Here is a 17,447-nt window from a genome sequence, read left to right on the forward strand (position 1 = left end):
TTCCCCGTTTGCTGGTTAAATGGATATTGATTGGCAAATTATCCGTCCAACAATTTTAATCGAGATTTGATTACGGCGACTTTTCCCCGTGGTATCGCTCTTTAGTTGATATCATATACCACAGATTGATTGGATTTTTTAATTTATCGGATTTAAGGTTTAATTAAAAAAAGAAAAGTATTTCAGGAACTTCAGACGGCGATATTTTTCTTCTTGCAAATAAAACTTTTCCATTGGATATCGAACAGTCTGGTATTGGATATCAGCTCCAGTGCTCTCTATTACGTGTCAACGGCAGCGTTATAGGTTTGCGGTGCGCAATCTTTCCCACGTCTGGGAACGCATTGCCTCTCAGTATATGTACATGTCGTGCACATATGTTGTCTGTCAGTAGTTCATAAGGATTCATGGATATGAGCCGCGAGTACAGCCATTTAAAATCAACATACCGTTTGCGTGATTTCCCACAGCCATCATTTCAATCTTTCACAACCGACTGAGGTACCCCTGGTATTAAAATGGACGGAATCAATTTTTCTTTGATATAAAAAAAAGTCTCGCGCGCATATTGTTGCGCCGTGACAAAGTGACTTGCGTACTTACGAACGAGTCTGAGAGACTTTGAGAGCTTTTTATACGAAACGAGATTTAGCGACTAAACGCGTGTTGCTGTAGACACGCGGTTGGAAAAATGAGCAAAAACGTTTGGGTACAGGGGGGCTGGACGGTCGTGCATTCGCAAGTTAATGGCCAATATTTCGCGATGGAGAAAGCGAAGCGCTGAACGGAGGTCGTGAGCCTCGTTAAAAGCCGTCCATAAACTTAGAGTCGTTTCACACTGTGGGAATCATGATATCGCGCGCGAATCGGGCGTATCGAATTGAATAACCCGTTACTATATGCGAGAGTGCACAAGTTTCTTGCTATCGCCGGTATTATCTTTACGTCGACGGAAATAAAAATAGATGAGGGATCGATGACACGGCAAATGACCCTCTTTCAGTTTCTCGATTGCTCCTAAGAACGCCAGAACCTTGAGAAACATCAAGATACCACGCTGATTTATAACGGGTCCTTGCTAACACGAACTCGACTCACGAATCGCGGTTAAGACATTGCGTGGCCGGGCCGTAAAAGCATACATGCGTCGAGATGAATTCGAAAGACAGTTAGACGTACGCATGTTCTAATATTATAGAGCCAGGCTGTTGCATAAAGACACTGCACAATCCAGTTCTATTCAGACGTAATCGGGCTCCTTTATTACCGAGCTCTATAATTAACTTACATGTACGCATGTGGATCTGTCAAATTATAATTTAATAGCGCACGTACACGCGGAGGGAAGGAAATTTGCCGTTGCAGCAGAACCGTTACTGCTATTTTACATTCGATGCGAGACCGACTGAACCTTTCCTACACGGAGAGAAGTTTTTCTGAAAATTTATCCTGAAAATCGTGTAATCGTGGGACAACGTGGCATTTCGAAGAATTTTATGAGTTTCTGAAATTTTACCATACTTATACTTATTGTTAGTAGACATTTTATTAGTAGAATGTACGGGAAAGTTTTAAAGACTCTCATACGGTTCTTCCAAATGCCATGTTGTCCCACGATTACACGAATTTCAGGGCGAAATTGAAGAGAAAATTCTCCCCGTGTGCGGATTATTTGATATTATTAAACACAACAATTTTCGTGGTAAGGTAAAAAAAATTCTGCTGCGTAAATTAATTCGCGTAAACGTGCATCTGTGGTAACAAAAACTGAATTCACTGATAAAATAATCTAACAAATGTATTTCGTCCTTATTTTGGTGGTGGAACAAAAATCAATTTTTTGTCTCTAACGAAAGGATCTGCAATATTAGGGAAATTATTTTCAATAAACAAAATTAGTGTTCTCTACAGAACAAATATATTTGCCGTCCGTGTAATAACCGGCAAAATTTAATTACGACAGCACAATGCGCGTTGCATTAATTTCTCTCCCCCCGTGCACTAAACACATTGTCGATGCAAATTTTATATTGCCGCGGAATTATTAATTACGCAAATGATGATACGCGCAAAATTAACGGCCGGTTGGTGTGTGTTTCGCTTCAGGTCACGTACTCGGCCGATCTCGCGATCGAGATACCAGGCAATCTGAGCCAGGGTGGTTCCTGGTACCGTTTGGATTACAGCCCACCCGTCGGCTATCCACCGCCGAACACCACCATAGCCGCCACCGACATCGGTGATGTCATAAAGTTCAGGGACGGTCTGCCTGGGACGAGATACGAGTACTGGCTGTACTACAGCAACAGCACTCTTCACGATTGGCTGACGTGGACCGCGTCGATTACAACACGTATGCAATTTTATTCTATTTAACGCGATAATTATCTTGAGCAGTATGTTCTCTAAATATAATACACAAGCTATCTCTTTTCATAACTTATTTATCTAAGTGCTTTATATGCGGTTCACTTTAATGGTAAATTTATGATTTAACAAGCATACGATTATAATTGCAAACAAAATAGACACATGAACGAACGGTTGCTTGATTTGCCGAGTCGCTCTGGGGAGACTCGATTAACGTAATTTAATTTACAGCACCCGATCCTCCGTCAAACTTGACGGTATCGGTGCGAAATGGGAAGACTGCGATCGTATATTGGTCGCCTCCGGCCCAGGGGAATTATTCCGGTTTCCGGTTACGAACGCAGAGCTTTAGTGATACCGGAAATCCGAAGACCACCGTCATCCCTGTTGACTCGGTGCCCTACACGCTGCGTGATCTCACGCCTGGTGCCACGTACTCGCTTCAACTCTTCACCGTGTTGGACGCCAAAGAGAGCGTCGCTTATACCAGCAGGAATTTTACGACAAGTACATAAATACTCGGAGTATCATAAATGTTTCGTGAGGATCGCGACATGCACGTCTAACGTTGAATCATTTGCAGAACCGAACACCCCGGGCAAGTTCATCGTCTGGTTCAGGAACGAGACGACGCTGCTGGTGCTATGGCAACCGCCTTATCCGGCCGGAATATACACACACTACAAAGTTAGCATAGATCCATCCGACGCGATAGAATCCGTTCTCTATGTGGAGAAGGAAGGCGAGCCACCTGGTCCTGCACAGGCAGCTTTTAAAGGACTTGTCCCAGGTCAGCTGTTTGCTATCATGTAATCGCACGCGCGTATTACGGAACTATCGGACACACCAAATATGTGTATCAGATTCCATTACGTAAACATGTTTCAGAATATGTTACATTGAGAAATTGAGGAGGAGAAAATGTGTTTCCAAATTACAAACAAATAAATTTCATATATGTTATTTGCACATTAGTCGCTCGCTCTATACTAAATGGAGAAGTAGAATCGCAGAGAAAGTATCTGCCGTAAATAGAGCAGTGCATGAATTGCACGAATAGATTCCACAGTTGTATCAATATGCACCTTTTCTAACGTTAAAAACAAAAATTCAGGTCTACTTAGTAGAACGTAAATAGGCTAGTCAAAGAAAGTTTCTTATCTCAGAGGTTATCATGTATTTACAAATAAATAATATACTTTAATTAAATTATGTATTAAACGGTTCGTTCTCCACATTTGATACGCTACGGACATTCAATTCGCCCGATTCGAGCACGCAACGGAATTTCATTATCACAATTCGTATCTGCGGTTTCTTAGAAAGCAGTAAAATTGTGCAATGGGTAAAAACCTAGCGGCACCAATTCGACGCCGAGAAATCACTTAATTCTTAACGTTCTTTTAAAAATAAATATATTACTACTCTTTTAAATAGCGAAAGTTACGTCTCGCTCCTCTAAATTGCTTGCACTTCCGGTTACAGGTAGAGCGTACAACATTTCCGTTCAGACCGTTTCCGAGGATGAAACGTCTGCGCCCACCACGGCCCAGTATCGTACGGTACCGCTGCGTCCACTCAACGTGACCTTCGACAAAGCCTCCGTGACATCGACATCCTTTCGCATGTTTTGGAACCCTCCCAACGGAACGTCCGAGTTCGACAAGTATCAAATATCGCTCGGTAGTAATCGGCGGCTTGCGCCGGTCACGCGAAACCGGGACGACGAGAACAGATGGGAGTTCAAGGACTTGGAGCCCGGCAAAACATATCAAGTGGTGGTGAAGACGGTTTCTGGCAAAGTCACCAGTTGGCCGGCCAGTGGAGACGTCACTCTGAGTACGCGTCCACTTCCTTAATGTGACACTGCACTGAGAAAAATGTCCAATTTTGATACTATTTAGACACTTTTAGGGATAATTTACACCCACTTAGCTGATCCATACACCTACATAGATCAGCAATAACCTACTTCGATGACATATTTTTTTTACTCCTCCCTTGAATATTTAATTCAAAAAATTTACTTTAGTTCCTACTTTAATGCCAAATTGGCGAAAGTAGAAATTTCCGACACTATCAGTTTTAAAGTAGAAGTCAATTTTATCGAATAACTTTCATCGGATATATCCATAATTTAATCGGAAAACGTAATCGAAAAAATTAACCAACGGAAACACCACTTAATTAGTTTATCTAATGTAAATTTTTCTCAGTGCAGAAATAGCGCGCTTGTAATTATTTACAATGATATTGTTTCTTCACTCTTCGTTATGTTTATAGAGCCGCTACCCGTTCACGATCTCAGGGCGGTGATCGATGAGAAGACTGGTATGGTGGAAGTCTCTTGGAGTCCGGAGAATTCGAGTTCGCAGGATAGTTACAAGCTACAATACCACGAGGTGGAGACCACGATTGGTGGCGATAGTAACACTTTGACAACTGATAAAACAAAGGTGAGCGCGACGTTAAACGCGAGAAATGGTGTGCAGCCTTCGCTTTTCTTTTACATACGTTTCTTGACGTAATTGTTAAATTGATAGGTGACGCTGGAAGCTCTGCTGCCGGGAAGAAATTATTCCATAATAGTTGAAGCAATTAGTAATAAGGTCGAGTCGAACGAAACCGTCCTGTACCAAGCGACACGTCCAGCTAGTCCCGTAATTGAAGATCTGAAGCCTATTGAGAAAGGTTTGAACATCTCCTGGAAGAGCGACGTCAATTCTAAACAGGAGAAATTCGAGGTGACCCACAACAGAAATGATACGGGAGAAAGCGCAACCACTCTGACTACGGAATCACATATCGTCTTGGAAGATCTTTATCCCGGTGCAGCGTATGAGGTCAAGGTCTTTGCCATTAGCCATGGACTTCGAAGCGAGCCGCACGACTACTTACAAGCTGTCTGTGAGTAATGTATACTTAATTACGCTCTTACGTAATTTCCTTTCATTCATTATCGACCGCGGAAGTTTCTTTCACTCAACAATGATTCGTCGAATTATTTTCCAGTGCCTCATCCGCCGAAGAATCTCAGTATCGAAAAAGTCACGAGCAGCACCGTCGTTGTGCATTGGGAAGCGCCGACGGACTCGATATTTACCGAATATTCCATCAGATATCGTACGGAGGATGATCCCAGGTGGGTCAAACTGCCCAGCGTTCGCGACACGGAGGCGGAAGTGGCGGACATGACGCCCGGCGAGAGGTACACCATACAAGTGAACACCGTCAGTTACGGTGTCGAAAGTTTGTATCCGTTGCAAGTGAATCACACAGTCCGTAAGTATATACAGCGAGTTATCACACAATTGTTTTGATAATCATTGTGCGACTGAAATAAACAGCGATTTGAAACTCGGGCTTAGACACATCTCGTCATTTCAGGGCCTAACCCAGTTCTAAATGTCACCCCTATTATCGATTCTACCAATGTAACTCTCGAATGGCCACGGCCTGAGGGCCGTATCGAGACCTACGTGATAAGATGGTGGCCGGTGGACAACCCAGAGGATTCCAGGACGAAGAACGTCAGCGAGACCAACGACGTGCCCGATATCAGTTTCGAAGAGAACGCCGTGCAAACCGAGAAGATCCTGGTGAGCGACCTGATGCCTGGAGTACAGTACTTCTTCGTCGTCTACACGATCTCGTATGATCTAGTCAGCGACATCAGCAATTTAACCACAAGAACGAGTGAGTGTACCGGCTTCGTCGTCGTATTAACGAGTATCCATTATTTGCCGCTGTTTAACAGCTCATTAACGAATTTCGCCTGACTGAGCATGTATGCTAACGGATACACGCGACATCCTAACTGCCAGTCATTAATCTTGCTCATGTTATCGTGTGCTTTTCGCTATATTTTTCTGTCACGTCATATTCGTCTGCCACAAATTTGTATCTACTTAGCGACTTTGCTCCAAGTCTGACGGGCAGTTAAGGGCGATTAAGATCGTGGTAGGTCGATCGGTGACTAGGCAAACAAAAACGAAACTTTGAAATCTAGTGCCACTGATCCAGTCCGAAGTCGTCGTAGTGGTCGATCGGGACCAGCCAGGATCGTTGACGTTAAGATACACGCCGACGCCGATTCAGTCTTCGAGGTTCAATCTCTACCGGTTCAGGATTAGCGATGACAATAACACCACGAAGGAGCGTATGGTGGATGACGTTGACACCAAGGTCTCATTTGTTGGATTAACACCTGGCAAACTGTACAACGTGACTGTTTGGACAGTAAGCGATAATGTGGAGAGCAGACCTCTCCTCCGGCAAGACCGACTCTGTGAGTATCCACGCGGTACAGCGTGTGTTAAAACGGCTCTCGAAAATGAGACGCTAATTTTAATTGATACGCGAGTGAAAGCTGTGTTTGCTTAAATTGTTTAAAGTGAAATTTAATTCCGTGTCTAACGTAACGTACTTGAAGACTGTACAAATTTTCCGCAGATAATCCACTTCGAAGCGTGGTTGTATTTTCTCTTGTTTACGCCTGTATTATTTTGTGATATGACATCATAATATATTATTTTAATAGTAACTGTGGGGAGATCGCAGTGAAGGAATTAAATGAAAGAAATATCACATTATAATTTTCATCTTTCACGCAATATTTATATGTTACCATGTTCAATAGATCTATGCAAATCTTCTTTTAATATGTACACAAAAACGACCAGGCATTTGTCCGTACCATATCTTTTTATTAGCCTGAAGATAAATGTGATTTTTAGATCCTGAACCGATCACTGCGATCCAGGCGATTGACATAAACGATACGAGGATCACCTTGACCTGGGACATCCCGCACGGAGAGTATGATACGTTTGAAGTACAGTATATAAATACGGAAGGGAACTACATCCAAAATATAACCTCGGTCAACGTGATCACCATCTTTGACCTCAAGCCGCACAGAAATTACACGTTCACATTGGTTGTACGCTCGGGCACCGAATCCTCTTCGTTGAGGGTCTCGAATCCGCTCAGCGCCAGCTTCACCACCAGCGAGTCGTATCCGGGAAAGGTGGAGAAGTTTCACCCTATCGACATTCAACCGAGCGACATCAGCTTCTTGTGGTCTCTGCCGAGCCAGGAGCAAAATGGCATCATTAGGAAGTTTACCATCACGTATGGTTTAGAAGTAAGACATCTCTTTAAATATGCTTGAGAAATGTGCATTTACGTATAACTTAAAATAGAAAAACGCGAGATACGCAATGGCTGAAGCTATTTCGTATTTCCCCGTGCGTCGAAGAAATATGTTACACACATTATACGGATGTTTCCTCGCGGTCCCATCAGGGTTCGACCCACACCCAGATGCAGGACTTCAGGCCGAACGAGTTTCGTGGTGTTATCAAGTCCCTCGTACCTGGCAAGACCTATATCTTCCGGATACAAGCGGAGACAAAGATCGGCTTTGGTCCCGAGGCGATCTGGAAGCAGAAGATGCCAATATTAGCGCCACCGAAGCCATCCACGCAGGTGGTGCCGACCGAAGTCTGTAGAAGCAGCACGACAATCCAAATCAGGTTCAGGAAAAACTACTTCAGCGAGCAGAACGGTGCGGTCACGTCGTACAGCGTCATTGTTGCCGAAGACGACAGCAAGAACGCTTCTGGGCTGGAGATGCCTAGTTGGAGAGACGTCCAGGCCTACAGCATTTGGCCACCGTATCAGGTAAACTTTATTTTTCATTTATTACACGGTCGTAATTATGAAGAACACGTGGATTTAATTGAGATATTCGTTTGAACAAGATTCAAATATTCAGACATTGAATTCCGAACTGATTTTATTATTTAGATAAGTGGATTACGAAGTACGTGTATATTATGTAAAATGAATATTTTGAAAACTGACGCAACATTAAATTTCAATGGCAAAATACACGTGCGATAAAATGTTTTTCTGTTGCAATAATTAACGCCACTTTCAATTTAATGCATTACAAAATGTGCTAAGAAAAATAGACGGTAAAACGAATCGTTTAAGATAATCAATGCAGCAAATTATGCCGCGCTGTACTTATTGACTTGCAAGATCATGGACAATTGTCTGCGTGAAAAATGTATGCGTGTGTGAAAATGTATGCGTTATGACGTAGATCCGCAAACGTATAAACACGGCAGGCGAGCTGTGACCAGAGTATTATATGCGGAACGAAGGATACGCGTAATCTAGTTGCGATCTGAAACTGCGAAGACGCAGATGCGGTCGCCGTGATATGAACATTTTACAAAGTTAAATCGCGGAATTGTATTTGACTATCTACACTGTGTTGTTGCGATCGCGAAGAGAAAAGCAGTGTGTGTAAACCGAGTCTAATAAAACTTACAAAAGGATGGTGCACTTTGAATTTGCGAAATTTCACACGTATTTCAATTCGACATCTTTATAGCACTGTTACCAAAGACTGCGTTCTCTTATTTATTCTCTTACTCACTTGCAAATGACGTATGATGAATATAAAAAAGTAATACAGTATGTATTACGTTTTTATATTCTCGTACGTTACGTTGTTAATTATTGCAATGTATCAGTTTTGAAAATAATATGTTACTAACGGATTCGACGAATCTTATGCTAATCGTCTGTAGTCTGTTACGACCGATTCTTCGTATAACATTACCAATGTTAATGTTAACGTTCTGTTAAAGAAACTGCGTAGCAAAGCGAAAGCAAAGTCCGTCGCGAAATGTACGGCACCGAAAATTGTGATTGAATTTTAGTTACGAACAAATTCGGGAGCCATGAATATGGACGTTCTGAACAATTTAATTTCGAAAACGAAGAAGATAATCAAGCAGGTGTTTATAAAAACGATATACAGGCGTTCTATATGTGCGTTAATAAATTCGTAACCAGAAAACGAGAGTACCCTTATTTAAATATTTTATTTTGACTTGTGGCAAAAATTGAGATGCACCAAAAAGATTCACGATAAATACATTGAGAAAACCATTGATTTAATTTAATTGGCACTTAAAGAGAATTTGTCAATTGTTAATTATGATTGTATTATTTAATAGATTACAATAATATATCAGAATAGATATGTATAATGTCTATTAGTTATTTTACAATGAATAGAGTATTTCATTGTGTTAAAATCTCCAGGTAATGGAACCATACTACCCCTTCAAAAATGGATCTGTGGAGGACTTTACGATCGGCTCCGAGAACTGCGACAACAAAATTGGCTACTGTAATGGACCATTAAAATCAGGATCTACTTATCGAGTGAAAGTGCGCGCGTTTACGGCACCGGACAAATTTACGGACACCAGCTACAGCTTCCCCATTCAAACAGGTGAGAGCGATCGCGTGAAAAGTCTTAAAACGTAAAGAAAAATCGCGTACCATTAACGCATCCGATGTCTCGCTCTCTTTCTCTCTCTCTTCCTTTCACGACAGTGAAAATATTTCTTTAAGTGCATGTGAGTTTACAGAAATAATAACGATGATATGTAATAACGATTCATCCGATGCGATAACTGGTTTGTAAAATAGAGGCACACTGCGCATGTAGTGAAAGCCTCGCTAAATTCATGCCTCGTTATTTCGTGTACATGTCTGCCCAAGGATTGCTGCTGGCAGGTAAGATCTCGAAATGGAAGTTCAAAGCTTTATCCATGCCGCGTGATAAGTGTGATAACGCTTTTTAGCGAACGAACGTATCTAACGCGATTGTTCTTGGCGATCGTCTGACTCATCGTAACACTCAAAATTCGCTGTGCGTGTCGAACAGATAAGGACAACACGGCCATCATAGTCGGTGTCACCGTTGCCATAGCGTTGCTGCTATTTCTATTGGGCATCGGGCTGTTTATGCGAAGGAGAAGAAGCCAGGGTCGCAAGACAACAGAAACCAGGGCAACCGATAATCTATCATTGCCGGATAGCGTCATTGAGACCAGGTGCCAAGAAATTACAACACTTTATTCGTGATTTCACCGAATTGGGATTGTGACAATAAGTCTGCACGACGATTTCACGATACACAATTATTTTGCAGACCCATAGATAGTTAAAAAATTATTAACTTCAGTTATCGACTTGTTGATTAACTTAAAGTCAGTTCTTTTAAAAATTTACACACAACTTTTTTACGCTCACTGTTTTCTTCGTTTCTAATTTCAAATGCGGTAGGAATAATTATGGTAATCAAATGCCAGATTAACATTTTGTTAAGGCAAAATCAATTGAGGAATACAAATGTGTTATTTAAAAGATTAATTTTTATTGCTATTTACTTGTAATGTGAAAAAAGAGGCATTTTTATAGCTCATGTTAGAAAATAATTTTAATTAAAGTGATTTTAAAATCGAAATTTGTAATATTTATTCGCGATAGTATAACGTAATATTTATTGCTACATTCAGCCGGCCCATCAAAGTTGAAGATTTTGCCGAGCACTATCGCACTATGTCGGCGGATTCCGACTTCCGGTTCTCGGAGGAGTTTGAAGAATTGAAGCACGTCGGAAGAGATCAACCGTGCACCGCGGCTGATTTGCCCTGTAACAGGCCGAAGAATCGCTTCACAAATATTCTCCCCTACGATCACAGTAGATTCAAGCTTCAACCTGTCGATGACGAGGAGGGCTCCGATTACATCAACGCCAATTACGTTCCGGTATGTAAAAAAATAACCTGCTATTAAAACTATTTTAAACAATTAAAACCTTAGTAGCACAATATATTGACGCAATATTGGAGAATAAATTAAATCTGGTATTGGTTCAATATTGTAACATGGACGCTTTTTCTTATTTACCCAATATGTCTACTATCGGTCTAACATTGTTATTATTATACATTGTTAAATATTGGCCAATGCACTTCCAATATAAATCTAATATTATATAATCATTATCGTGCAATATTTATATTTATTTCATAGCCAATATTGGCTTTACGTTGGACAATATCGGCCAATGCATTTCTAATATAACCAACATTGGACCAACATTTAGCCACTGTGCTACTAGGGAACGATGTTCGAACCAGTGATAATTTAAAAAAATACTTTTTGTGGGTTAACAGGGTCACAATTCGCCACGGGAGTTTATCGTGACTCAAGGGCCATTGCATTCGACTCGCGACGACTTCTGGCGAATGGTGTGGGAGAGCAACAGCAGGGCGATTGTAATGCTGACGAGATGCATCGAGAAGGGCAGGGAAAAGTGCGATCATTACTGGCCGATGGACACCTTACCGGTTTATTACGGAGACATCTGCGTCACGATACTCAACGAGACGCATTATCCGGATTGGAGTATCACGGAATTCATGTTGTGCAGAGTGAGTGATTGCTTCTTTTCATCAAGCTCTTGTTACAAATGTATAATTTATCAGAGCACTTGTTAGTGGGTGAATTTCCCGATTGAGACGAAAAATAATGTGCTGCAGGGTGATGTGAAGAGAGTGATACAACACTTCCACTTCACTACCTGGCCAGATTTCGGTGTTCCCAGTCCACCGCAAACTTTGGCGAGGTTCGTGCGAGCGTTTAGGGAACGAGTCAGGCCGGATCAGCGGCCCATAGTCGTTCATTGTAGCGCCGGCGTAGGTCGTAGTGGCACCTTCATCACTTTAGACAGAATACTGCAGCAAATTCTCGTATCGAAGTACGTCGATATCTTCGGGATCGTCTGGGCGATGAGGAAAGAGCGGGTCTGGATGGTCCAGACGGAGCAGCAGTATATCTGCATCCATCAATGTCTCTTGGCCGTTCTGGAGGGACAGGATACTACTGGGCCACCGCGAGAGATTCATGACAATCAGGGATTCGAAGGTACGCCCTAATTCTATCCCCTTCACGAGCTATCCTTAATTAATTGGGACAATTGCGGAACAAGTTGGGTGATCAATGACGAAGCGCGACTTAGAGAATGCGCCACGGATGGGTAATCGAAATATCAATCGTTGAAAATTCCAAGGGAATCGGTCAGTAGTGCATGTATTGGAAGGGGATCTAAATGGAATAATTTGTTATAATTTGTCACTTGTTTTCTTATGCAGAACTTCCCCTTGCACGGAAATAGGTTGAATATATTCTACCGCGGATATTAATAAAATAATACAACTAAAAAGATAGCGAAATATTTTACGAAAGGCGAAGAAATATAATACGGTATCGAGGGGAAATTATTTACGGTGTAGGCGATGGTGATGGCTATAAGCACACATTATCCTGTGATTGAAAATGATAGTGGTGTAAAAACCCTTATTGTAAAACGTTATCACTTCCTCCGCCTAGTAACTCACACCCTCCCTCTCTGCAATCTTTTGCGACCTTTGTATTCAGGCAAGAATCGAAGCTCGGTCGAAAGCACTAAGAGTCCTGCCGAGGCTGAGAAGGAGAGGTGACCTTCGAACAGCGACTCCTGCATCGAGGGTAATTTCGATCGTTGCTTTTCTTCTTCCCTGCATGAATTTAGACGCTACCAAATGCCAAATGTATATACTAATTTGTGTGCACTGCATGTGAGAACAAAGTAACAGTATATGTTTCACCAAATACCGATAATGTTTTATGGTGAGATTGCCTGCCCGTTGACATTTAATCACTACTTAATTTTCTGTACAAATTTCAGCGGAATAATCGCAGTGATCAAGATGACTGATTAAGTGCCAAAAAGACTGATTTATAACGAATTTCTTCCTAATTTTGCCTTATCGATACCTTAGATATTAATATTTTGCCTTGCTGAAATATGTGAAGTTTATTAAACACAATTTGTCATATTATAATTTTTTTAATTAGCAAACCAAGTATAAAATATTCGAATGTTTTTCGAAAGTTTAGATTTATTTGAAATAGAAAAGTGCATTTTATGTTGCAAAATTAATAATTCGATGAAACAACATGAATTTGTTTGCATTCACAAAGTATGTAGCTTGCATCGAGCATGATTGCAATGTATATATGACAAACGGCAATTATACAATTATAATTCGAATTCCTTCTAATTTAATCTCTTTTGCAGATGATGAAGGAATAGCCGAGTCAGGGATGTGATGGTTCGATTGCTGGTTAGGCGCAATGATCGATGGCGACAAGAGCGAATCTCGTTATCCAAAGGTGCTTGAATCCCCAGGATTCTTCAAGTTTCCTTGGAAGAGAAAAATGTAACAGCAGAGAGATAAACAGTCCAAATTAGGTAAAGGCTACACAACGAGCAGCACAACAGTTATCATTTGGACCACCAATTAAGTCTCGCGTGCAATAGGATAATCGACGGAAGAAATCTCCTGGGAGAACCGTTTTGACGTCAAGCATCGAGTGGGCGCGTGATTTTATTTTTCTCTGTCAGCTACATATCGAAGTTAAGCGTGTTCAATCCGTGATACGCGTAGGGTGTTTTCACGGACTAAGATAATTATGTGAGGAAAGTGTGAGGAGGATGCCGTAAAGAGCAATAGAGGGGGACACGAGAAAACGGTGTCAAATCGTCGAATATGCTGCCAAGTGTGGGATTACGAATCAAATGCATGCGTGATATTTTATGCGCGTTGTGCAACGGCCGGAGAGATTACGTCTTTATTAATATATAACTCATGTATACATATCTATACATATAAGTAGGAAGCTGACAAGGCGCGCGATGGTGATAGATCGTGGGTCGTATAGTGTAACGAGTGCAGAGAGGTGCATATTCCACTGGTTGTGTCACGATGGGGCCTCGGACCACATCGCATCCGCAATGAGTCTATCGAACGTCTTTGTTAAGTCGCGATATGTAAGACAGATAGCATTTTAGATCGATGGGATCGTGCAGACATTGCGAACTAGCGTCTTGGTTCCACTTCCGATGCAAACATTCTTCTGAGATTACCACCAACAACACTTTGTTCATATTTCGCGTTCTACTCGCACGGGCGCGTAAAAGATTATCCTACGTTGTCTTATTATCTTTTCCAGAATTAACGTAGTGCGGTCGGATGAAACTTAAAAATAGCGATCCGTTGCAAAAGCGAAGGCGCAGAGCACTCGACGATCACGCTGATTGAGTTATCGTACGGAATGGCGAACCGTCCGTCCAAGAGCCATACGAGAGACGCATATTAGACAATGATTTAATAAGTAATAATGTTAATGTTAAAGCGAATTAACTAGGGGATGGGGGGGAATTCGGAAGGACGAGCGGGTGTGGGTGTGCGGAGCTTTTGATCGATCCTTCTTTCTGAGATGAGCGAAACGATATCAGTGGGAACAAGAAACTCGCATTTTCGTAGAAGCCATATCATTCTTTGGAAGGAGTCAGAGTATGTGTGTATGCGTACGTATGCGTGTAGATGTGTGCGCGCGAGTATGTAAGATGAATAATCGATGGATAGTCCAAGTTTACGCATTATCCCCTCTTATCATCGCGAATCGTGATCGCTGTTGCAAAGCAATAGAACTTCGTAAATATAGATAACCGTCATATCGCGATAATCCCTAGGTCCAGATAGCTGCAGATAGATAGGCCTTAATTTTACAATTCGTCGTTGACCTCCAACGGTGACCATTCGCAGGACATACGGAAGAAACGAATAATCATTTCCAGTATTTAGTATCGCATTTGCGGCGATATGCAAATACGTATGTACTTAATTTTGCGTTCTCGCTGAGAGCGCGGCGAAAAACGTAGCTGATTGCACGATGTAGATAAAATTGTTAGCTTCACAATCAGGGTCAGTTGGAATTTCCTCCGTCAGAGATTCTTCAAAAGGTTAAATTTAAAGAAAAAAAGAAACCCGGAGAAAGAATTTTGTGTTCATCGATGCTGTATTTTTGGACGAGCATTTTTACGCCGGTCACATCGTGAACCGCCGATTTATAAACGATTGCAGGGACTGTTGAAAATTGCATTTTGCAGTGAGCGCTACCCAGGATTTATATTAATCCGCTATTCGCTTATCAACGTCAATGACATGTGTGTAATAATGAAATAAATTGGAAGAGTCAATATAAGATAATTGTATATTCTGAATGGAGCTTTTTTCAAAAGCGCGCTACTTTTAATATTTCGGAATTTAGGACGGATTAATAAAAATTCTGTGTGATTCATCGAAATTATCTGTATATGTGATAATCTTATATATGTATAACTGTACGTATGCACGTTGATAGTAATTGTGCTGTTGAATTGTGCTGCCGCAGTGCGCTATCGATGTCAGTTTATTCGCGAGAGATACGGAAAACGTATTAGAGAAAGACGCGAGGAGAGAGCGATATCGGACTCTAGCAATTCCACTAACTACAATCCCTGTCGCTTATAACGTTTGCTTATCTGAAAACTTTAGAGCGAGAATGAGCGCGCATTGAAATGCTATTGTTGAAATTCCACGGTCGATCCTACTTAATACTCAACCACGAGTTTTCTAGAGAGACAATTGTTTAATTATATTTTTTTCTGCGATATAGATATTATCAACGTTTCGTTCCGCGGGATAAAAATTTATATATCGACATCTGTGCAGCTCTTCATTCTTTTATGTTTACTTTAAGATCTGACCTACTTGACAGAAGGTTGTATTTTACTTGTAACTATAACATAATGTTGACGTTATTGAATATGTAAAGTATGAACGCGATTTCGTATCTTGTACATTTCCTCAACGCTATGAGATAGCGTACTTGCAATTCCTAGTTAAATAGATGATTATTTATAATTAGATCTTTGTATTAATAACTGAGCTCAAATACTTTCTATTTTGTTATCGTTATCAATTATACTCTTTTAAATTATAGCTTACGATTTAAAAACTACTATATAACTTTAAATTAGAATCTGTATAATTATCTACAACTAACGTCATAAATTTCTCATAAAAATTATAATTATAGTAGAGGATTATTTGCAATAACGTCACCAATATTAAACATCATCTTTCGTTTCATTAACCGATCTAAAATTTTTCGCGATACGTGTGTACTCGGACATTAATTGCGTAGAATAAGAAAGCAATGTGTCTCTTTTGAAAAATGAAAACGGATTATTAGCTGTAAACAAGAAATAACATTATATCTCACATTTAAGCAAGCAGACAAATTTGCACACGTGAATAACTTGCAAAGTATCCAGCAATTTTGTGCAATCGCTGTACTCTCACAATTAAAGTATCATAGGATTTGTTAGGTTTTAATTTAGAAACGAACTTAAGGACGGGAATAATAGATAAGCATTGAATTCTAATCCTTGAAGTTTACAGATAGTTTAGCGCTTGGACTATTTTGCATTATTTTATTCTGTGATAAATCATGATCGTTGATCAAGGATGAAGAACAAAAGATCGGTCAGGCACAAATGCGGTAGGTCTTCCCAAACGAAGTAATAGTGAATGAATCGTTTTTTACCGCCCGCGTTAATACGTGCCAATCGTTGCTGTTGAATCATTAACGTCGAAATCCGAAACTTGCGGAACGAGATGTTAATGTGCCGCGTGCCGAAGCGTCTGCAGGGCGTCACTGTATATAATTTTATATTAAGATCGAGTTTTTTTTTATGCCGGATTTATCCGTCGTCCTCAGAAGCGAATCTCTGCGAAGAGCGAGGGAAATTTGTTCAGGATGTATCGCCGGATACTCTTTTTTTTCGACCGAGATATCTGACGGCGAAGTCGCGCGACTGCGCCGTCATGACGACTCGAGATTGCAGGGCGATACGGAATCCGCAGCGAGCACTTGGTGCGAGCAAAGAAACGACGGGAAATCGCTTCCGAAATTTCGCTGCGATTTTTCACATGGGAGTCGACAAGTTTACACACGCGCATACTCCGCGTAGGTCTATAATCTCTTTTGTAAATACATTTTGTATCGGTTGCGAGGACGGTCCGTTGCGCGAGGGCGGAACTTCACGAATAAAGAATCTCATACCCTATCTCTCGCAACGACACGGCTTGCAAACTCATACAGTTATTTCTGTCACGTAACATCGTAATACATATTAGTATGTATCTGAGAATTTGTACAACACGTGCGAAGCACGGAGGGGCACAGGTCTGTCCCGCAATATCACATTATACAAGCATACGGAAAAGAAGGGACACGCTTGCATAATAAACGTGGGCTCTTCCAGT

General features: G+C 41.1%; 1 protein-coding gene across 5 annotated transcripts in view; it reads left to right on the forward strand.

The window, feature by feature from the left end:
- LOC105563596 (tyrosine-protein phosphatase 10D) overlaps positions 1 to 17,442 on the forward strand; it is a 35,683-nt gene extending 18,241 nt beyond the window's left edge. Inside the window, exons 2-20 of one of the 5 annotated variants that reach the window (XM_012015303.1) lie at positions 2,107 to 2,353; positions 2,602 to 2,877; positions 2,954 to 3,160; positions 3,856 to 4,209; positions 4,654 to 4,826; positions 4,914 to 5,277; positions 5,383 to 5,652; positions 5,758 to 6,066; positions 6,380 to 6,658; positions 7,107 to 7,516; positions 7,678 to 8,055; positions 9,496 to 9,688; positions 9,961 to 9,975; positions 10,127 to 10,295; positions 10,761 to 11,013; positions 11,424 to 11,681; positions 11,790 to 12,174; positions 12,688 to 12,777; positions 13,370 to 17,442. In XM_012015303.1, the coding sequence (XP_011870693.1) occupies positions 2,107 to 2,353; positions 2,602 to 2,877; positions 2,954 to 3,160; positions 3,856 to 4,209; positions 4,654 to 4,826; positions 4,914 to 5,277; positions 5,383 to 5,652; positions 5,758 to 6,066; positions 6,380 to 6,658; positions 7,107 to 7,516; positions 7,678 to 8,055; positions 9,496 to 9,688; positions 9,961 to 9,975; positions 10,127 to 10,295; positions 10,761 to 11,013; positions 11,424 to 11,681; positions 11,790 to 12,174; positions 12,688 to 12,749 (4,602 nt within the window). In that variant the 3' untranslated portion in view covers positions 12,750 to 12,777; positions 13,370 to 17,442. The remainder of the gene's footprint in view (positions 1 to 2,106; positions 2,354 to 2,601; positions 2,878 to 2,953; positions 3,161 to 3,855; positions 4,210 to 4,653; positions 4,827 to 4,913; positions 5,278 to 5,382; positions 5,653 to 5,757; positions 6,067 to 6,379; positions 6,659 to 7,106; positions 7,517 to 7,677; positions 8,056 to 9,495; positions 9,689 to 9,960; positions 9,976 to 10,126; positions 10,296 to 10,760; positions 11,014 to 11,423; positions 11,682 to 11,789; positions 12,175 to 12,687; positions 12,778 to 13,369) is intronic. The other 4 variants (XM_012015306.1, XM_012015305.1, XM_012015308.1 and 1 more) reach the window with 4 other exon arrangements.
- Positions 17,443 to 17,447: the final 5 nt, after the last annotated feature.

The sequence above is a fragment of the Vollenhovia emeryi genome, unplaced genomic scaffold (assembly GCF_000949405.1).
Source record: "Vollenhovia emeryi isolate VEMERY1.0 unplaced genomic scaffold, V.emery_V1.0 DF939174.1, whole genome shotgun sequence".
Classification (NCBI taxonomy): domain Eukaryota; kingdom Metazoa; phylum Arthropoda; class Insecta; order Hymenoptera; family Formicidae; genus Vollenhovia; species Vollenhovia emeryi.